At 44.0% G+C, this 23,759-nt stretch overlaps 1 protein-coding gene across 1 annotated transcript in view; it reads right to left on the bottom strand.

The window, feature by feature from the left end:
• Window positions 1-23,759, bottom strand: part of LMX1B (LIM homeobox transcription factor 1 beta) — a 107,841-nt gene that overhangs the window by 13,483 nt on the left and 70,599 nt on the right. The window contains exon 3 of the mRNA XM_040607676.1: window positions 306-538. Coding sequence (XP_040463610.1) covers window positions 306-538 — 233 coding nt within the window. The remainder of the gene's footprint in view (window positions 1-305; window positions 539-23,759) is intronic.

Here is a 23,759-nt window from a genome sequence, read left to right as displayed (position 1 = left end):
ACAGCACACTTTGAAGGAGGCCACAGATAACTGAAGACACTCTGATGCATATTTTATGATCTTATGGGAAAATACTTTGATTCAAACAAAAAACTTTTGTCATTTACTAAGCTGCAAGTTAAGAAAGGGAGTAAAGTTAGGGAGGGCAGACATAAGTAGGGATTTTTTTAGCTGTGCCTGCTAATTTGCATGAGTGGCATGTGCATATAGATAAAATGGATGTGAAAGTGTATATACTTTTCTATAAGAAGGCTCTACAAACCCTTGCAGCTTTTCCAGTTGGAGCAGGTGTGGGAAAAGCTCACCTGAGTCTGAGTCGTCTGGGCTGACCGAGCTCAACAAGTCTTTCTCTTTTTCATAGTCACTTTTGCAGAGCAACTGCCCTTCCTTAAGAACAAATTCATCCCCTTTCCTCAGCTGTCGTTCACAAACGCAGCAGCAGAAGCAGCTTAAGTGGTAAACACACTCCAGGGCTCTCATCACAAATTCTGTTGGGGCGATCTTTTCCATGCAGCCGCTGCACTTAGCAGCAAACAGCCTGTAAGAGAGAGAGGCAGTAAAGTCAAAAGGAATGTCAGATCACACACTGCATGAATTTAAATACAGCAAATTCTTTAACTACAGATCAGCTTGTCTCATGCTTTTGCACACTGCGAGACTTGCATCCTTAGTGTTGGAAACATCCCAGGCATGCAATTTATTCAAATCTCAATCCCTTTGGTCTAGAGATTCCCAAATCACCTTTGCTGGATAAAAAAAAGGCTAAGGTTTGTCCTTATCTCACTGTTTTGTTCCTCTTCAAAATGAGAAACAAAAAGGAGCTCTTGGAGTTTGGATAACTTGTTCAAACCCAAATTTATTTTAATTCACCTTTTAGAGGAAGGGCCAATTCATGCTTGGTTTTATACAGGCTCTCTGGTTCAGCACTTAAACCCTATTCTGAATAGATCTCATCACTTTCCATTTTTGGTATTGTCTCTGAGGAGTCTGATAAACGAACACAGAAACAAGCATGAAAACTTAGTGCTATTGCTGAGGAGAAGACGATGCACACACACGCAATTGCACACATGCAATTGATAAAGAGAGGAGTGAAACAACACGGCTTTTCTTTGGATGTTGAGTTATTCCAGAACAACCTGTCTCTGAAGGGAGTACTGTGCATTTTAAATGGTGTGAAACATCCTTTGGCAGAGATAGGCAGTGATACAATCTGCTAAATTACCACTATAATCATGGGTTCTAGAATACACACTGTATTCCAGACTAGTTCTTATTAAACCTTTATGAACCCCCTCTTTCATCCATCATTAATTTTCTAAGATAAAGTTAGAATGATTTAGATTAATTTTATTTTGCTTTTCTAATGGCGACTGGGAATCTCCCTAAGTGAGCTTTTAGGAAGAGGGCTGCTTCAAATAAAGATAAATAACTAAGTTACGTCCCTGTATCACACAGTGGGCTTGGCGATTTGAAATTCAGTGTCTTTTATGGCAATACATCAAATAGCAAGGTGCATTAAGATTTACATTTCGGCAACGAAATTAACACAACTGCACCCATGTATTCACAGGAAAAAAAGGAGATTCTGCCTTTTGGGATGGGGTACGCTGATTATTTTTTTTCACCCTCAAAATTACCACCTTTTATAAAAAAGGCAATTATCTTCAATATTAGAAGGCGCAGGCTGTGGTAGTTACTGATTCCTCCAAAGCCTCCATTTTGTCTGAGCTGAGAAGTACAGCAAAATGGCAGTCACTAGCTCCTCAGCAAAATGATGGAGTCACAGAATGGGCAGGAGGGAAAAGAAAATGTAAATACAGCATCCAAAGAAAGGCTGACTGCCCAAGAACTTGTGGGCTTTCCCCATCTGTACCTTTCGATCTAATAAAAGAGATCTACACTATTAACCCTGCTGGCTCGGTGTGTACCTTTGCACAAGGTCCCAGCGGTGCATCGTACAAGCCACGCAAGGTGGAGTGAGTGGCTCTTTTTGGGGTACATAATGAACTAGTCCTATTAAAGGGAAACTGATGCCACGCAAGACCCTCAGGCACTGCTAGTGAACTTGGCCATCTGACTTCATACAGTCAGTTGGGTTTATCTGCAAGGTTTTTCTTACCATGCTGTAGCTAGCAAATCCCTAAGCAGGAAATATTTTTATCTATACAGAATAAGGGTTAAAACACAAAGGGAAGAAGAAAGCAAACAGATTTTAAGCACTTAAAAAAGTTGTTTCTATTTAGCTGCTTAAACGTATTTGACTCAGTTTAATTAAGCTGGTATCTTTTGTCTGAAGACTGTTGTTATGATGGAGCACACTTAAAGACTCCGAAGATCAGCAAATCTGTGCGAAGGCATCCGGCTCCCCTAACTGGCACCGGCCCATGCGCACCACGGCGGCGGTTAACCCGTGTGCGCCTCAGCCAGACTCAGTCGCTAGCGATGCGGACGGCCGGGACGGACCCGACGCGCGGTGCCAGCCCCAGGGGCGGCGGGTCGCCCGGCCCGACCGGGGGGAGCGACGGCCGCTCCCGCGCCGGCAGCCCCCGCGTCTCGCATCAGCGCTGCTGGGCCGAGAAATACTGAAAAAGAGTAACTTCGGAACGTGACACGGCCCGCCTGAAAGCCCGGCAACGCCGCGGCGATAACGGCAATCAAGCCCCGGCGCTGCGGCCGCGCTGCTGGCCAAAGCAGCGCCGAGCGATGGGCGCGCTTGGCCCGGAGGCTGCTCCGGAGGGGCCGCGGCGGGGCGCCGGCCCCCAGCCCCGCGCAGGCAGCATCCCGGCCCCGGCCCCCGGCAGAGCACACCCGTCCCGCCGCACCCCGCCGGCAGCGCCGCGGAACGGGCCGGGGGGCAGCGGGCAGGGCAGCCCCCGCGGAGGCGGCTGGCGCCGGGGGGCCGCTGCCCGCCAGAAGCGGGCCCGACGCTGCGGTGAGGGGCGCAACCCCGCAGGTATGGCCGGGACTGCCCGTCTCTGCCAGGCAAACCACACGATGTGCCGCCGTCAGTGAGCGTGCACGCCCCAGTGCAGTACGGTTTACACGTAATTTGAAGTAGGAAAGCAAATTCCGCCTCCCTCCCCCCCCCCCCCCCCCCCCCGCCCCGTTTCTTCTAGCCGGGACGTAAAAGCAACCCGCTTTCTTCCCGGCCCCGTGCTGCGGCGTGTGTCGTTCACCTGGGTAGCACCTTCGCCTCGTACTGCCTTACTGAGCGTTTGAGTTCTTCTTCTTCAAAATAAAAGAGGGTTAACACATAAATAGAAAATATTTTGTGTTATTTATTGCCAATTCACCACTGCCAGAAAGACGGTGCTTTCACAGCAGTGTTTCTTTCCAAAAGCAGCCTTTTAGTTATAACAAATTACAATTGTCGTCAATGTAGCATTAACCCATTCAAATTAACATTAAATTGGCCTGACAATACTGCATGGACTTTGTATCTTTAATTTGTCCGTTGTCAACATAACAAATTTCCACGCTCTGCACTCGGGCACTCTCTGCATTATAACACGCACTTACTCAAATACACCCCCACCCACCCCACCCATACTGTTGGATTTAATTCTGAGATTATAAAATCGTTATTAAATCTATCTTATAAAGTGTTTATAGGTATTTTTTCAGCTTCCAGAGAGTAACCCAAGGTTATGCACTTCTTTTGCACAAGGCAATCTCACAACAGGAAACTAATCTTGACAAATGACCAGACTTTGATATCTGTGATCTAAACCACTGCTCATTAGACCGTTCATTTTATAAACGAACGGTAATAAACCTGTTGAGAAGTGTGGGATAGCAGGAATACTTTACAGATCACCCCTTTACAGGTTTCAATCAAAGCCATAAATTTGAAGGGGAGCATGCAGATATTCTGTGCTGAGACAAAGGCTCTGTCCCACACCAACCACATTTGAAGCAATATTTCTTTTTCTTTCTATACATTTTACAAATAATTTGCATAACTCTGACTTTTTACCCCCATGGCTGATTATCTCCAGCTCTCTTAAGTTAATGTCAAACCTCAAAATCCTTGGACTTGTTAAAGTATGTGGAGAGTAGAAATCAAATGCCTTTATTAGAAGCCCCAGGAAATCTCCGACTCCTAAGCACAACGAAAACATTCCAAAGAAAATTGTTCAAAGAGGACAAAGGAGAAAAGCAGAACAAGAAAACCTTGTTTTGAATCAGTGATTGCAAGAGTTTTATAAATAAATTCTGTTGCCTGGACAATTCTGAAAGACAACTCAATAGGTTTAGGAGTTTTTAAGTGTGTTTGCCTCTATGCCTGAAACACTTGGGGGATTCAGCTGAGCTAAAGCTTGGAACAATGGCCTATCTGTCCATCTAAGTATTTGTAATAAATGCTGTGAAGCAATTTTACAGTACTATATCATCAAGAAATCTTCACCAGCTAAAACTGGGTGAACTGAAATTAATTTTGCATATATATTAGGGGCAATGAAAACGCTGAGACATGTGGTCCTGTCCTTAAACGGTAGATGAAAATGTTCACCAGCGGAAGAGGCCATAAAGATTTTATTTGTTAGGATATCCCTGTGAAGTCAGGCTGAATCAGTAATCCTTAGAAACAACCACAGTTACATGATCCATTGTGCCTTCCTGCATGGGCACAACCATCTGGTGTTTAATATGTTCTACTGATTTATTATCTCTTGCGTAGTTATCTTGCAGTAAGTTTGACCCTGCTACACTCCTGAGAATCACGGTTCTGCTGTTTACTCTTCTGATGTCCTGACAACCCACCCTTTACCTTTCTCTTGCTCACCCAGGTCCTTCATTTCCTCCTGTCTGTGGGCAAATAGATTTTAATTGTTTTATTATAACTAATTTAATCTGTGCTGAGAGATCTCCATGTGCAGTGCAAAATTTGCTGTTCATATTAAGTGTGGTTCAAGAGGTTTGTTATACAGGACAGAGGTATAAAAATAGACTAATTCAGTCAGGTTGTTTATTTACTGGACTTTTGCCATGAAGCAGTAAATAGGAAGTTATTAAGCCGTGTTTGATGTATGCAAGAGGACAGATGCTGCTGTCTACCTATCAGAGATGTTAAATCATTTTCCTTTCTGCGTTACTCTGACTTTATGCGTTGCAAGAAACCACAGCAGATACCTGGCTTTTCTTTATTTAATAAATATGCAAAGATGGTGGTCACAAGCTTTTGAAAATATTGCAGCTATAGTCTCTAGCTCTGATGCTTTTCTTTCTGATAACAGCCTGTATATGACATCCCTATTGTGCCTCTATAGCCAACTGGGAGTTTGCTTCGCACTCGTATAGTAAGAAATATGTTAGAGTTGAAGTAAAATATATTATGCTTTTCACACAACTGAGTTTTATTAAGAGAAGAAATTAGAATACTAATGAATGTCATCTGTTACTTGTTCTTTGAGAGGAATTTTGATACTTCTGTCTTCTTTAGATGACATAGAATGGGGAAAACACTATGCATGGGTTTTCCTGCACAGGACTTGAACGTTTTTGTAGCATCTTACAGCTCGTGGGTGCTTACAAAAAAGAAAAAACTGTTGCTTGGTTACACTGAATTCTGAACATTCAAAACATCTCAAATCCATTAAAGCAAAACAGAACTATTATAATTTTATGATTTTTTTAAAAAAGAAACCCTAAAAAAGAAACAATCCATTTTAATCCATTTTAAATATTTTCCCTGCAGAAAAAATAGTCACATAGTTTATTAAAGCCAATTTCATAGCTGAAACTTCAGTAAAAGAAAGCTAATTCCCTTTCACTGAGTAGCAATAAAACATGCGCAAAAATTAAAAGTCTCTAGGAAAAAAAAAGTAATATTTAGAGAGAAACTAAAACAAAGAAACCTTTTTCTTCTTCAGGGAGAACCGAAGAAAATATTTATTAACCCTCTATCCACAGGTGCTGCAGTAAGAGGTGAAAGCTTGCGTTTAAAACCGTGTTTCACAATGTGCATTTGGATTTACAGATTAAAACATAGCATATCGGGGTGCTGAGGTACTTTTTGTTCCTGTGAACATTTTACCTGTATTTTCATGAGAAGTGCTGTACTGCTTTGCAAAGGCAACATAATGGATAGAATAATGATAGAGATCACGTGTTATCCCATGCTAAGCGAAATCTTGCTCTGAAGCTGGTGGGAGATTGGCCATGGACATCGTCAGTGCCACAAGCTCATGTCCATCAAAGATGAACCCACCAGACATGGGCCCAGACAGCATCACAGGGTGGCCACACCCTGATGGGCTTGTGTCACAACCATCTCCACAAAAACATTACCCTTTGATTTCCTTCCCGCTGGAATAAGAGCAAAAAGATGCACTTGCCTCGACAGGAGCTGGATTTCATTCATTTTTAGACTCAGCTTCCCATTAGCAGTGGGGACAGTGGCACTGCGCCTCCCTCCGTGACATGTGGCAGTCCCAGCCAGAGCACACCGCTGGCCTCTACAACAGAAATTACTATCCCCAAGAAGTCTCTTGCCCTGTGTTAATTTTCTCTCTTTGCATAGTTTCAGCAAAGGAAGAGAGTCATCTGTGGATTGCAACTTGCCGTCCCCTCCCAAGCAGAGCTCAGGACCCTGCAGCCACTCCACTGGCGAGGGACATCCTTGCACAGCAGCCATTCCCAGCTCCCTCCCAACATGCTGAGACAGGTCTCAGCTGCCACCCACTCTGAAGGATGGGTCTTTGGCAGGGGAAGGGATGGGGGCAGCAAAATGGTGACAGGTGATGCTCGGCACCTTCCCAAGAGCTCCTCAGGCCACTTGGTTTGGGGCTTGCCAGCTGCCGGAACCCAACTCCAGCTCCTGCATCTCCACCTCCCTTCTGCAGGCAGCCCCAGCGTTCGCTGACCACACCAAAGCTCAGGCACCGGCGGTTCTGGGGTTGGAACCATGATGCTGGGACAAATGGAAAAGACCCAATGAATGGATTCACTAAAATGCATAGGCGCACAGAATTCAAAGCTGCCATCCTAATGTAACTTGCTCAAGCTGGGCCAGAATGACCTAAAAAGTTACATCTTCCTTAACTACAAAGTAAAACATAAAATGTAAAGTGCAGAGGAGTTTCTCGCTTCAAGCAGAATGTGACAGAATGGATTCTTCTCTTTGCTTAATTTTCATCCCTTAATTGACCACTTTGTTCAACTGTCTTCCATCACTGCCACACAGTTCTATTTTATAGCATTTTTCCTTACAACACTTTGATGGAAAAATTTATGAAGAATCGAATTATTGCTGTTAGAAGGGAATTAAAACAATTTTTCATTTACAAAGTCACTGATATTGCTCTACTGTGCTCCACCTTTGGGAATCCAATTGCTCTTCTCAGCTACTCCCATTCCTCTTTATAGCACGGCAATTGCACTGTACAGATTATGGCTGCAATTTTCTCCTAATCTGTTCTGTAGAATAGAAACTGTTATAAAAGTTAAGGGCACCAATTGAATTGATGTAGCCAGGGCTGCAATTAAGAAGCCTAATGTATTAACAAAATATGATTATTTTGTTAGAATTATATATTTAGGCAGTGCAAACATTTAGGAAATAACATTATTTGTGTCTAAGAGTTTAAAAAAGGCGAAACTGGCTTATGCTGTTGTGCTTTTTGTACAGCTTCAAATTATCCTGAAGTGCTGTAAAAGCGTAGTATGTGCTGGGGAGTCTGTACTTCTGCTGCAACTCTGCTGAGCTAGGTCACCGCTGAAAACCAACGGGTTTTTTGCTTTTCTTCCTTTGGAGTTTTATTCGGTTATTTACACATATTAAACTAAATCCACCTTTATTTCCTACCTGTACAACCTCCCTGATTTTCAGCTGCCTGTGGAGGAGGCCTTATTCCACAGCCCAAGACTGCAAGGACTGCCTGGCTCCAGCGCGAGGAATATTCACTTGTCTGATGAGGCATCTTATCCTTCTTGTTCACTAAATGGCATACTGAATTTACAGTTGCCTTTGAATTTACATCACCAACAACACAGGGAAATTCTTCTAATATAATTTTTATATGAAAATTCACCCTAAAGGCCCTATAAGCAGGGAAATTGTACTGTTGGTGATTCACTGCCCTGGCCTTCACTTTTACAGAAAAAAAAATAATTGTGTGTCAAAGCAATTCAAATGTAATTTCTAAGTTATTTCTTGGCTGGCAAGAATGACTTAGGGAAAGAATTTACACAGGGCCTTTCCTCTCAACTAAGAACATTAAGAAGAAGAAACGTTATTTGCCAGTATAAAACAAAATAACTTCCTGGTGCCTGCTGCACTGATGCTGTAGGAGAGCTTGTGCCCAAACCCATCAGCACAGCCAATTTAGCAACTGATTTGCAAGGGAAAGATACCTTAGTCCTGTGGTGTTAATGTCTTTACAGTGGGGGGTCTATTGCCAGCTTCTCCAAACTCATCAACACAATCTATTATTAATACCCAGAAAGGCTTTATAGTATCTTTATAGCACAAGGCAATGAAAGCTCTGTGGTGTAATCTGTTATCTATATTGCAAAAACATGTGAAATAAAACAAAACATAGACACTTCATAAACAAAATGTTTCATCTGTTACATCTCTCTGCCTCTCCTATATATAAAGCAGTAGGGTGCAGGAAAGGCATTCAGAGAGATTTGCTGTTAGATGTGGGACTGGCTTCTTTTTAAATTTTATGTGTAATGTGATAAACTTTAGACTGAATGAAAATTTCTGCTTCTTCCACTACAGTGAAAACATTGGGATTTTTGCAAAATTTGTCTGCATTTGACTTGTAGAGCAAAGGGTCTTAGGACCAAAATACAGCACCTAAAAATTCTAAAGGTAAGCTCTTCATGACAGAGCGATGAGCTGGCCAACACAAGGTAGGGATGCAGTGGCAGCAGGGTAAGGAGGGAGGTGCGATCTCTGCTCCCGCAGCGCCTGAGCACGGTGTCCAGGCAGGGGCAGGACCAGGTATTTGTGTCGGGGGCATTGCCATGGAAAGGGCTGAAGAATTTGTCTCCAGTAAGCAGCCGCAAAACTGGCATCTTCCTGGAGGCAGTTATTTCTTTGGGAAGCATTCAAGAACAGAATTTGAGCAGAGTTGGATCTTTTCTTCTGTTATTCAACTACATGTCAATATTTTATATGAAAACCTCAAAATTATCCTCCACTTAGTCCCTAGGAAGAGACACAATTAAAAATATAATTTAACAGCAAATAAGTAAACACACAGTTTCAAACCCAAGAAGATTTTGTTTTGAATAAACAGATTGTGGCAAAGATGAAACTGAGAAGGGGGTATGGAGAAAGTTTTGTATACTTGGTGCATGTAGGTTTGCAATACAGTAAGAACCAAAAAAGCCCTCAGCACAGGCCTGTGTCTTATTTCCCAGATGCCCTTTTATTTTCTTTGCCTGTTGAAAATAAATTGTTCTTTTGTAGTGTTTCTCTTCAGTTCAACTGTCAGCTATTATTTTTCTATTTCCTTTTTTTGTCACTTTGCATTATTTTTGGTGCTGTAATTCCCATTTGTTCCCACTCCTATCTTCCTGTCTCCCATTGTTCCATTTTTTAATCCCCAGTTTTACTCTTCTTCGGCTCTTTTTTGGCCCTTTCTCAGTAGGGTTTGAGAGAATACCCAGGCGTGACTCCCTGCTATAGCAACCACACCTCCCCAGGAAAGCCACAACAATCTCTTCGGGAGGAGGAAAGTCTTTCACAAGCTGGCAGCAAAAGCAAATCCTTCTTCAAGGAACAAGAAGGATTAGCAGAGAGCAGTGGGCTGCAGACTTAACCCTACCCCTCATTTCTTTAGAGCACCAGTCACTCAGAACCCTGCTGTGATGTACAATTAAACAGAACCCAAAAAAATCCTGAATGACACAAGAGCCGGATTGTGTAAAGGTTTAATTCCACTTTAATACCTTTCCAAGTTCAGAACTCAAAGATAGCAATTTAACCCAAGAATCCCCATCTGAGCATGAAAAGTTGCTGCTTGTCTTACAAAAAGTCCCCACTATATTCTGCTCTAAATCATGCTCTATTAGTCTGACCTTTAATGGATGAAAAATTCCTACCCACCCACCCCCCCAATCATCTCACATAGTTTCTCTTTACTGTCCTTCTTTCACAAACTTTGTTCTTCTGATGAGACAGAAGAGTCTTACCAGAGGCACAGAGCTTTGGGAGAAACTCTGTTAACAGGACCACTGAAAAAGGAAAAGGAACACTAAAAAGAACCCTAAACCAAAACCCCCAAACTCAGGCAACTAAAGGTGTGTTGTGCAACACCCAGGAATGAAAATTTATTCTTGTAATGTGGACTCACTCTTATTACCATCATGTCAATTACTTATTATTAATATTATGATGGAAAATAAATAGCTGTCTTAATACAGGCTTTTCTGAAGACTCCAAACATCTGATTCATCTTTTTTAAGTTAATGAACAGACTAGCCTAGTTATTCTAGTATGGATGATTACTATAGTTGCTCTATAAAGTGAATTTTTGGATTAACACAGAACTACCAAAAATCTCCTAGCTCCTGTAAGGCCAAATATGGTTTGACAGACTCCTAAAGACTTAGCTACCGGCATCTGTGTTTGTATTCAGGTTTTGGCAAACTAGACTTGCTAAACCCCCCAAAAAAAAGATTTACCAATAGGCAAGGCCCAAGAGTGCACCCAGACCCTCCTTTTTCCTGGAACATTAGCACAGTTTTTAAGTTATTCCAGCAGTTAAACATATATCACACAGGACACTTCCACATGTGTGAAAATGAAATCCCATTAGACACCAACAACATTATTAGGCATGCAAAGAGGATTATTTCCTTAAGCTCACAAGACTGAAAGGTTTGTCTAAACATTTTATTAACTTTTTCAGAATTTCTTTTTAATTAAATGAAAAGTTGTAAGCAGGGCAAAGCTGGAAAATACCACTGAACTTCTGGCTATATGTGAATATATATATATTATACATGCACATGGACATGCACACGTGCACATACAAAGAGGAAAAAAAAGATATGCCTGTTACAAAGAAAGTATACAAAATCCCCACCACATCCTATCAGTACAACATTCCTTTATTTTGGCAAGAAAATTTGTATGGCTTGGAATTGTTCTATAAATGCATGGAAATATCCCATGGTATTCCTGAGGGTTCCACAAATGTTTCCAAAAATTAGGTGCTTTGTTGAATATCTGGCTGAAAAAAATCCTGCTCTGACTGTACTGTCCTTTCTACAACATCAACAAAGCAATTTTTTTAGAGTATTTGCTGAAACAGAATGAAGTTGCTCACCAGTAATTCTGAGGTTTTTAAGATCATCTGTTCAAGATAAAGGAGGAGAAACTGTGCAAGTTTTTGCTTTAAGTAAGTGAAATGGAGAAAACACTCTGACACCATCAGGGACAGGATTAGGCCCTCATTTACAGGTAGGAAGAGTTTCAAAATGCTTAGCTTCATTGAGAAGTTTGGTCCTGAATCTATTTTCGACTACTCCCCCTCAGAACCCCCAGCTTTGACACAGAAGTGGTGTTAGCAGTGTCTCAATTTGCTGTTGGAGGGAAAATGATTCCATTTTTGGCTCTCACATCAACGCACCACAATTCACACAAGAGCTTGCACGGGAAATTCTGCGAATGCCACAGGCGACGCTGCAGCGCATGCCTGCACGTGCTACCTGCTAGTCGCAACAGACACGTCAGATGGGCACGTAAGGGGCATGGCTGATCTGCACATTTCTCTTGTTCTCATTTCACTGACAATAGGCATTAAAATATTTAAGATTTGCTTCCAGCACAGCACCAAGCAGGCAGGAAATGTAGAAGCTTGGGTGTACAAGTTAATGAAATATGGTTGGGTGAACATAAGCTCTTCATTTAGACAATAACAGTTACCACTGCAGTTTCTTTGTACCCACTTTATGAAAGTCATAAACTCTCCAAAGAAAAGCATGAGCTATTTTATCCTGATGCTCTTTGACTCCCTCTCACTACCTGCTGGTGCAGTTAGAAAGTATGAACAGCCTTTGAACAGATTAGGACCAAGTTAAAGTGTGACAACATCTTAAGCTTTCTCCACATGTTGCCAGTGATTTCCAACTAAAGATGTTACCCTCATCACTTCTGCCACAATGATAAGAATCTATAGCCCACTCACTTGAGGAGATAAAAGCAGTTTAGCTGGAAGTATAAAGTACTCTGATTTTCTAAGCTGAGCAGCCGGCTGTCCCAACCTAGCCGAATTTTTCCTCTACAAAGCACAAAATCCTTATCATTAGGGACTTAAGCTGCTTTTTATTTTGAGACAAAAAGAATACTGTTTATTGGCATCCAACTCAAACCAGCTGTAAACAGTTGCTTTGATGAAGAAGCAGCTACAACTTCAGTATGCCCGAAGGCACATACCCACTGAATGTCAATCATTAAAGGAAGAATGTAAGGTGTATACAGGGTCAAAAGAAGGCCAAGGGACATTTAAGACCTCAGGGATCCTGGATAGTCCGGTTTGCCTTTAGAACCAAAAGATGACTTTCAGCTATTCTGCTGCATGAGTTTTATCTCCAGAGGCAGCTCTGTAGCTAGGCTCAGCCTTGAGTTTACCCGCAGGAACAGCAGACTTGCTGGGTTAGGCTTTCCTCCCCAGTGTGGCCGTGGAAGCAACATGGTGAACTTTGATTTGACAGAGCCTAAACAGCTGCAGAATGCTGTACCTCATGACAAACTCGGGATCCACGCAGAAGATTCTGACAGCAAAAGTTCTGCTTTTTTCTATAGGTATTTGAGGGCAGGGCACTAAGTAATTTCAGTTCTTGTATTGACCCTCCTCATGACTTATCTCTTTCATCAAGAACCACTTTACCAGCTGCATCAACTATTTAAGTTGGAGATGCCCCATCAACCATTTTGGTGTAAGAAGTATACAGTTGTTGTAGAATTAAAGATGAAATAGCAGGAAGATGAGAAAATTAATTAAGAATAAGTCTGAGAACCAACAGCAATAGCTCTGTCATGAAACATGTCTCTACAGTTATAAATCCTCATGTAATCAGATACACACCAGCAAAAAGGCCAAACTTCAGGACAAGAGTGTCAAGAGGGCCTAGGCAATTCACAGATTCTGTCTGGAAAAGAGTCGCTCTTGGATGTGGACTTGGAAGGGGATCGTGGTCATCAGAAGAATGCAAAAATAGTGCCGTTTTTGTCATACAGCTCACTCTGAAAGTACCAGCTCTGCCCTGTTTCCCAGCGTGCGCTAGCCCAGTCACTACTGTCAGCAGTTACATTAGGTCTCAAGCAAATAAATGCACAAATGGTGTGGGTTTCCTGCTTGTTCACATTATGCTTTTATGTCTTCATGCGGACAGCAGTACCTACTGAACACTTTCTAAACACAGAGGAAATATGCAAATCTGCCCCCAGAAATGTAAATTTAAGAGGGAAACGGTCATGGCTTGCAAGGTGAAATGGCTCAGTTGTTGATGGGCCCCTGATTTCTCAGTTGCAAGGTTCAACACAAGTGAGGGAAAAAAGCCCATTTCTTACAGATTCTCCATAACTAAGTTCACACCATCTCCATTCACATCTTCCCTGACACAGACAATTTAAAAAGGCTAATTGAGGGTGCAGTAAGGAGGTATCATGCTGCCTGGCACCGGTGCTGGCTTTGGGTACTGGCACATCCTCCCTCAGCCCCAGCCTCTCTGGTGCACAGCCACCTTCCTGGCCCCACATATTAGTATCACCTCACCGCGGTAGCATTTACCCCAAAACCGATGGTCTGAAACGTGCAGCAATGCAGATTGGAAACACACTCACTGCTCCCCAGGACTCAGGGAACTGGCACTCCGCAGTGACAGCCAGCGCCCAGCACTGGGACGAAGCCTTCCCAGACCCACCGCTGCCTTCAGGGCAGCCTGGGGTGAGCCTCACAGGCCTTGTGCCGCTGCCTGGGAGTCAGCTGGGTGACCCTCTGCTGGCTGATCATCACACTCGTGGAGTTAAATACTGAAGCCAGACCTAAGGCTCCCTTCACGGAAAACTCCCTCTTACACTCTCCATGAATCCTCTATAAGTAGAAAGAGACAGTTCTCTGGCCCCCCCTCCCCAGTCCAATGCTGAAACTATTTGTAAACCCATGTTGTGCTCCAGGCTCAGCCTCCTCAGCAAGGCACCACATATGAGATGCACATTCCATTCCAGTAGAAAATAAAAGCCTAAAGAAATGCGCAGGTGCAGCTGAGGAAGGGCTTAAGATAGCATCCTGGACAGTGGTGACACCAGGAGAGGGACCTGCAGAGTACGGACAGCCCTGGGGTTGATCTCCTGCAGGACTCTCAACCTGGGGGAACTCTGGAGCGTGGACAAATCCAGCAGACCCAGTGCAGAGTTGCTGCTCAGCTCCATCGTCATGGCACCGTGGCAGGGCATAGCTGGGACAGACAGCACTTCAGGCAGTGGGTGCCACGCTTCTGCATCCCTGCAGCACTACCCAAGCCCCATGATGCAGCTCCATTTGCAACCCTGCTTGTCTTGTGTGGCTGTCTGCAGCCTTCCCGCTGCTCATGCAACTCCTCCCTGCCACAGCTACATAAACATTCACAGCCTGAACAGTTTAAGAGCCACAGCCCACGGCCCACACCTGCACGCATGCCAGTCTCATGGCCAAGACTTGCCTCCCATAGCCAAGAAACACAGAGGCCCCAGGCCAGTCCTAAGCCCCAGCGCTAGTCTCCTGCAGGTGGAAGGAAAGCAGAGCTCCTGCCCTGTGGCGTGCTGGAAAGAACAGGCTTTCTGAAGACCAGGCACATGGATGCAGATGTTCCCTTGTCATGGGGGCAAAGATGGTCTGGGGAAGCTTGGCCACACGTGTGTAGAGCTTTGTGCTGCAACCAGACTGACATGGACCCTTACAGAGGTTAAACACTAGCAGCTCTGGGCAGCCCACGAGGGTAGGCTGGCACCAGCTGCTAGCCCTCTGGCCACCTTTCCTTCTTATCAGACCCTCTGCCTGGTGGACACTGACATCTGACTGCCAGGCTGCTTCCCATTCCCCATCTGAGGCACAGCAAGAGAGCTTTCCTGAAATGAGCAGTGGTGCAAAGGGTTTCAGCACTGAACGGCAACGCTGGTCATGGGGTTGTGGAGTTTAGAAAGAACTGAGTGACTGTTTTGATGTGAATTCAAATGCTATGTTAACTTAGCTACCAGGTGGGCCAGGCTCACCAGATCTCATTCATGCCACACAAGCTAGAAGGGCTACCTGTTTTATAGGGAAGGGTTATTTCTGTAGAAGACACTGGTGCCACCAAAGATGTGTGGCTCCTCCAGGCCTCCTCAGCACCTCTTCCTCCTCCCAAGTCTGGGAAGATACACACCAGTTTTACCAGTTCCTCTGGCAGACACAGGGCACATGTCCCTGCTCACATTCTCACAGAAATCAGAAACAGATACCCTTGTTTTGGGGATTCAGTTCAAAATTGCTGCCTGAGCTTGGAGCCCTCTTCCTGGGCTCTCGCCAACCCCACAGCCTCTCCCTGGCCATACCGGTACCCACAGCACCATCTTCCTGCTGCCCACTCCCACAGCCAAATCAGGAGCCAGGCTTTCCTGCTGCCGCTTGCCCTCACCCTTTCACAGACCTCATCCACAGGAACATCTCCAGCCCCTGCTGCACTGGTACCTGCCTTGCGTTCGGCTTCTGAACATCCAAATGATGCAGCTGCCTCTGCCAGGTACACCTCACGCTGCTGGAATTGCAAGAATTATTTTGGGCTGGCATGACAGGCAAAAGACAGTAGAAAGTTTGTGGCACTGTTAGATTATACAACATTACATACCTAGTAAAAAAAAATTAGTCTTTGCAATTCATTCTGTTAAGAAATTTTCCTGCATAAAACCTCATAAAACCTTTTTTAAAAGAGACAGTACTTCATCTTTATTGTCACATTGATATCTTTATAAACTTACTCTGGTGATCTATAGGAAAAGCAAACCAGACAGCTCTGTATTTATGGGCATATTTTAAAAGCCTCTTATATTTAACAACTGCATTTAGCTGCGTTAAGTGCAAGTTGCAGTAATAAAGGCTCTGCACACTTCGATGCTAAATTAAAAAAAGTTCTGCTGTTCAATAATACATAGATGCTGTTTTTTTCATTACTCTTTAATATCATTTCCATTTAGTTTATAAATAATTGTAGCTAGCTAATGAAACGAAATAAAACCTGCCTCCAACCCATTCCCTAGAGCAAACTAAACTCCTCTTTTTAAAGCTTCTTAATCACCGCCCAGTTCTTACAAAATTAGCATAGTAATGGGCTTTAAATTGAGCCTCTTTGTTTTTTAATTAAGCTCCCAGCAGGTAAAAATAAAACAGATTATTGAAGAATATGCCAACACTAATAGCCTGAAACTCTTTTGACAATTAAAAAGATCCCATGTTAACCCTTTTGAGGAATCCTGCATGCTAATTAGTCACTCTGAGGCCCAAATCCATCAATATTCCATCTAGACACCTTGTAAAGTTGAGATGGTGAAGCTGATCTGTGTCGATACCCGCTACCATTTCCAGCAGAGAGGTGGGGCGCAACCTCTGCTGCAGCAGGACCGTGCGGGAGGCCCTGATGTACAGGCCCGCACGCCATCGCTCGCAGGTGCCAACACGGTGGTTTGTGCTGGACACACGTGGGGCAGCGCCCAGAGCTTGGCCTCGCGAAGCTGTGGGGCGACATGTGCTCCGGTGCCCGCGCCACACTCCTGTGGCCGGCTGGCCTTGCCTGGCCCCGCTGATCCCGCAGCATCCCAGCCCCAGGGCCTCTGCCTCAAGCTCCTGGCTCCCTTACAGCTCGCTCTGGGGCTCAGAGCCCCCCTCTCACCCTCCTAACGCCAGTGCTCACTGCTTAGCGATGCCTCCTTGGAGCCTCTGCTGCATTTTGTACAAAAAAAATTAGCTGGATGCCAGAGGTAGCAGCTCCGTCAGCATTTCAGCCCCTGAGGCTTATTTGAAGTGTCTGCCTAGCAGCCAAGTGCCCCAAACATGCCAGAGACACAACTACTCTTTTTTTGCTTAGCAACATCAAACTGCCCAGAGGCAAAGGTAAATCTTAAGCAGAACAAGGAGGTTAAGAAAGAGCAATGTCGAAGCCATGCAGTGGACTGAAGCGATTCTCTGGGAAAATTTACTAGATATTGCTGGCAGCCTGGAAATAGGAATAGCACTAAGTTTCACTGTTAGCCCTCTGTCAAATATTTGGAAACCTCTTTCTGAGTCCCACACTTTGACGCTTGAATCAGACACTGAAAATAGAGTGTGAAGTGCTGGCTGCGCTCTCCTTGCATCCAGCCAGGACTATTAATCCCTCGCTTTCAGGAGTGCTGTGTCCATCCCCAGAAATGAAATCAACAACATGAAAAGCCCATTCATTTCCAAGAACGCTGATCACTCTGCCTTCTTCAGAGACTTGCAATAAATGGTACCAAATGCTCTTGTGTACTCAGTAAAACCCTGTCAGGTCTCAGGCAGCTGCAGTAAGTACTGTCAGTTGCTGCTTTATATTACACCTTATACCGCCAAGGGTCAGCATGATGGAATTAGGGGCCAACAGAGAATGTGATCAGATTTAAGGGCAGACTCCAGCCATGAATATATGCTGCCTTCTTTCACTGCAGTGTTTGGGAGCCTCTGACATGTGTCCTAACATTTCATTTTCAAAGATACATGACATTTCTTGTGTCTCTTAACAGATACCAGGTAATTTGGAGAAAGAGGGAGGCCCTTTGCTTACAATGGAATATAAATTCACTAGGCAAAGACCTTCATTCACCCTCTGTGCAGGGACAAGCATTACAAACTTCACTGGGCACCTCTGGAGCGTGCTCTGTCACAAATAAATATCACCAACAGAATCATTCAAAACAATGTAAATCCATCACAACTGAATTAACTTCCCATGGACTACCCTAGAGTAGATCACATATAATTTCTGTAAGACCTAGAGAGGCTGAGCTGCAAGATGGTGAAGATGACTTAGAGTTTGTTAGATAGGATCCTTGCTCCCACAGCCCCTCTCCTCACTGTCTCTGCTGGGCCAGATGCAAAGACAGCTTATGTGTACAAAAATGCTAATTCCTCCTGGTACCATTTCAATTATGGGACCTCTCCAGGAATATATTTTCTTTAAAGCAGAAAGCTGCAATGTTGGGAATAAGCTTGCAACATTTTCAGCACATCTGGTTAAGAACAGCTGGAGAGGCAATATGCAATACAAACTTCTTTATCCTTGTGCTTGAGGTTTGTCAGCTATTGGTGGAGTTCCAGGATGGCTAGAGAAGAGAGCAGCGACCTGTGAGGGAGGCGTTCCTCAAACTCCCACAGAACTGACTTTACAGAACGCAGAACCCACTGCAGCAAACAACCAACTCCAGCCCTTTGTGAAAACTTCCTAGCAAACTGAGGATAACAATTCCCTATGCCTATGAGATTTATACTACAGATGTCAAGCTGGAAAACATGCCTACATACATTTTTCATTACAAACCTTGTGCCACGTCACATTGAACCAGCTATGTATGAAAATGTGCTGGCATAACCATTCTGTAGACGTGCTTTCATCCCGACGCATCTCAAGAACATAGAAATACAAGAGGAGCTCAGCACAATGGCGCATTTGAAAATACTTCCGACTTTTTTGACAGTTTTTACTAGGCCCAGAGACATTCCTTACTATATGAATAATCCCTCTCCCACCACAGAATCAGTCAAAATGGAAGAAACTTTTTTCCCTGTCTAATCCTGACTGGTTTTCAGCTGTGGCTGCAGATGGAACCACAATGAACCTACCAACTTTTGCTCTGCGTGCACAGGCTCTTATCTCCACTGGTGGCTGACCTTTTGCAAATGCGATCCAAGGTGACCTTTTACTATTATTGCAGCAGTAAATGCAGTTTCTCAAGGAATTCTCACTGGAGCATGTCTTACATTAGCAGTTGGTATGCATCAGAAAATTCAACTTCTCTGCTGCGCAGGGTTTATTAACACAACTATCTCTATAGAGATATACAATTTTATATGAACCTTATATGAAAGTAGCATTATTATCACCAAGTCACTATCAAGTAGCACCTTTCAATGGGCAATGCAGCTGTCCAAACAGTGCCTGTTGTACCTGGGTGGCATATAGGTACTTGTTTACTCTCCTCTAGCAGAATACACAGAGGTAATTCTGGATTTCATCACTGTCCCCTGTTTTATGCTTTATATTCAACCTCTCAGGAAATCGGAGAAAGGTATTATTTCCTAACAAAAATATCTGTCATCTGATCATGGCTGGCAGCTTCAACCTCCCCCCACCACCACCACCACCAAATGAGTGCTTGTGTTTAATGTCTCCTTGGCGGGAGTGTGCTTCATACTGGCAAAGAATAACATGGTTTCTTTAGGATAAAGAATATCCAACCATTGCTTGTTGAAAGCTCACGCCATCCTTTGTCTCATAATGAAGCTGGACTTACTGATTGCTTGATAGGAAAAAAGAAAAAAGGCTACACATGGATTTTTTTTGTTTGAAAATCAGACTCTTGACAGATCAAAATGTCAGTCCAGAACCAACCCTGCTGACCCAGGCAAAGGGCTCTCACATAACTTGGAAGCACTCTCAGAAGTTACCAAACCCAAATAACAATAACAACATGAAAAGAACAGTGTTTGGATCGTAATGGTATTTTAAGAGTTCAGGTATGGGGAAAAACATATCTGCAAAAGATCAAGACCAGAAATCGGACAGCAGTGCCACAGGCTTCAATTTTTCACCACACACTCCTTCCTGCACCCATCTGGTTCAGTAAAAAAAATTGCACAGCCTTGTCCATGCTGATCCACATATTCAAAAATGGGCACAGATTTCTTCACAGCACATTTTTTTAACCACTTCCAGACAGCACCTGTGAAGCCTTGTGGGACTCCAGAAGTCCTCGCACAGCTTTGCTTCGCTCCTGGGCCACCAACAGCCCTGATGTGGGCTGCCAGTGACAAAGACTGCTTTGCCCACCAGCTGGGGACAGCCGCATTTCCCAGGGGTCTGAAGGGGCTTTGAAAAGCAGTTTCCAGCTGCGTGCTTGCCACAGCATCAAGCCCAGCTGCATACAGCTAGCAGGTGAGAGAGATCCTACACCTTCAGCAACTCCAGCTCATGTTTTCTTACCAAAAAATAATGAAACTTGACAGCAGCAAGGAAACTGATAGGACAGGGCTGGCTTTGAGCTAGCTGCATTTGTTCCTGCTGGTCTTCTCCAGTCAGAGCTCTGTGTGCTGCCACTGGTTCTCCTCTCACCCATATAGCGGTACCTTTAATGCCTCTGAGCAGGTGGTGATCTAGAGCATCTCCTGTTCTGGCCCTTGCACCATCTGGGCTTAACAGGGGAGGGAAACAAAACTTGGAGAAAGGCTTAGAAATTTCTGGTGGGGATGACCCCAGCATTCCCAGTGTAAGGGCCATCCCTGCATAGATATATACAAAAAGGAAGGAAGAAGACACAGAACGCAGTGAAGATCAGAGAGGGACCTGGGAGAAGACAGTTGTCATGTTGTGAGGGACTGAGGTGGGGCTATGCAAGAAAACAGTTATTGGCAAATTGGAGATTATCTATGTGTAGATGAATGAGGCTGATGATTTAAAGATCCCTGAGCATTTATTTTGCTTGAAGACAGAGCAGTGCTGATAGCATTGCTCCCCACTTCGAACACCTGAACTTGTTGAGGGAACCTCCTTCCAGCTCATCTTGAAGACATTTTGCAGTAAAACATTGGCATTTCCAAGGAACATTTGCATTCTCTGAAAAGATGAAAGTTCTTTTGGCCAGCAGGACATTGTCTCATGGTTGTACACTCTGAAAACCTGTGTTGGCTAATACAAATGACTAAATTTTACCATTGAATAAATTTATGCACTTTAATAAAATCCATAGCTTTCATATGAGTAAATCAATACAACAAAAATAATTTGGCATGAAAATGCTCAGAACAAACCCAATCAGCTACTCTTCCACTCTCTGAGACACATATCTAAGCGAGATGACAGACCTGTTGAACCACTAGAGTTGCACAATCTCATTTGGAAAATGTACATGCATTTTTATTTCCAAATTCTGTCAGAACTGGGAGAAAAGATTGTGCAGGTTTGGTAGTTAATAGCACAGCAGAGTTCATCATTTTCCAAACACAAGCCTCTGGAAAGAAGTTGAAATACCAAGATTGTTGCAAGTCACCTGCAAGGAGCTCCTGAGCTGGTCAAGAAAAGATCATGTGCCTTCATGAATAAGTACAGGATGATCAGACTAACAAGGTGCCTTTCCAAATGAGCCCTTACTGATAAACATTACTGAATTTAGGAGAAGGGTATCATGAAACCTACCAACAATCCCATCAGAAATCATACATACAGGGAAATCTTGGGGTGACACTGGCAGAAAACATAAAACAAAAAGGGGAGCACCTAATTCAGATATAATGAAGATGCAAGCAGGTCAGTGCAAGTCTGTGCATTTGCACTCTAAAGCTGGTGTACACCAGGTAACAATCTGCCCTAAGTTTCTACCATTTGTCAGTTCATGAAAAATTAGTAAAAGCTCATCAGTAACTTGAAAAAACCCCTAGCTTTTCTTGAAGAGACTCTGCTCCTGATTTTTTTAAAATCATCTTATAGTAAAGACTAGGATTAACCTATAAATACAAAAAATTGCAAAGGAGTGGTTTCTGGAGCAACACAGGGATGTAGCCCCAGCTGCTGAACTGCACAGCCTCTACATACATGAGAACTGGAACGTTTTTGCCCTGTTATGGTGAAACCACAAAGCAGAGAAAAAAAAGTGTGTGGGTTGGTTTGGGGGGTTTGTTTGTGGGGTGTGTGTTTTCCTTTTCTCCTGCCCCTTGGTGAGACAGCAGAGACTTGATGTGCTGCTGTTCTGTTAGTTTGTAAAGAAATTATGCCCTTACTGTCATTATTTCCTGAAGGGAGGTAGACAGGAGGAGGAAGGGGATGGGTTCTAGTTTTCTGTGCCAGAGAATACCAACACAGATGAGGTGCTACAGGAGAACCCTTCAGAGTGCCCTGCCAAGGGTGATGATGGCTGACAATCAGGTCAAACTGCATGGACAGAGAGCACCTATACAGCACTGACTATCACTCCTACATTAGGAAGGGGCAGGGACTCAACCTAGAAATATTAAGAGGGAATAAAAAGGGAAGTGAAATTTTGGTCAGCTCAGGAGAGGAAACGAGTCAGAATTTGTGTTATGTCAAATATCATGTTATCTATATAGGTTTCAGAGATACACCTCCACAGTGTGTAATTGTGCACTTCTACAGACTGCACAGACCTACAAACCTTGAGGCATTTTTGCGTGTACGCATATCTAAATCGCAACGCATTCCTTTGAGTCCTGTGATGGAATCTGTACAGAAGAGTACAGATCTCCCAGGTCTGCAGCACCCTGCAAAACCTCTGGCTGTGCTGCAGCAGTGCCCGCGGGCTCACCAGCACTGGCTGTCCTGCAAGTCTGTTCTTAGTGAGCAGGGATCATCCCAGCCCTGCACCTCTCTCGTTAATTGCTCATGGAAGACATTTACTACCCTTTATTTAATGATCATCTGCCACACCCCAGGCAGGCACAAGGGTAAAGGCGTGACTTTTCACATTTCTGCTGTTTAAGTCTATTCAGAAGAAATCTTTAACTCCCTATCACCACAACCTACTTTCTCACCCCACCATTGCACCCCCTCTCATTTCCCCCTCCAGCTGTACTCCACCCCATAAGGCACTGTGACTCTAATGCGGTATTTACCTCCCGTTCACTGCATGCTCTTTGCCCGGCTTTTCCACGTATACTTTAAGCTCTTCCTGACAGCAACTTTCTGATCTCCTGTGCTGTACAGTGCCGAGCACAGCAAGCTTAGGATCACTTCTGTCACAGCCATGACTAACAGTACTGATCTAAGCCAGCAGCGAGCCTGGGAAAGCCAAGGCTGAGGAAGCAGGACGGCTGCCCTCATGTTGCGGAGCAGCTGTGCAGGAGCCTGTCCCGCTGGTGTCCTGGCATGCAGCGGCCAGCTTCGCTTCTCCCGCTGATCCGCAGTTGTGCCCTGCTGACAGTTACACAGGGAGCAGGGCTACAGCTCCTGTATTTTCCTTGCTTATATAAGCTGACTTTGGTCATCAGCTGCCAACTGGCAGAAAGAGAATAGGATAAAAGCACGTGGAGCTGAACACCAAGCCCAGAAGTGTCATTTAGTGCCATAGTCCCTTTTGCTCCCATGCACACATCAGTATTTGACATTTCACAGAATGTATCAGTCAAAACTATTACCTAATTGCAGTAACGATCTCTTGGTTAAGAGCAAACTCTTGGCAAAGCTTCAAGCCCTAGTAATTTCAGCTGAATCCATCTACCTTTAAACCTGTCATTTCTCATAGCATGACTTCTCCTGCCACCCCATGAAGCATACATGCCACATCCTCCAAGTCCATCCTCTAGCTGACCCACGTCAGCCCTCAGAATCCCAGAGGTTTTGAGATTCCCATTAAAAAAAACAAATTCTGGACAGCTTTGTGCACAGGACAGACCTAGCAATGACTCAGCAAATGATGTTGTACATCTGAAAAAGATAATTAAAAAGTAGCAAAATATGTCTCTCCTGCACTCAAGATTGTCTTCAACTTTTCTCTCATATTTTTTAAGCAATACTTTCCAATTTAATTTTTGCCTATCTTA

This window comes from Falco naumanni, chromosome 9 (genome assembly GCF_017639655.2).
Source record: "Falco naumanni isolate bFalNau1 chromosome 9, bFalNau1.pat, whole genome shotgun sequence".
NCBI classification, from domain to species: Eukaryota; Metazoa; Chordata; class Aves; order Falconiformes; family Falconidae; genus Falco; species Falco naumanni.
The sequence above is the reverse complement of the archived record's forward strand: the minus strand, read 5'-3'. Positions and strand labels throughout refer to the sequence as shown.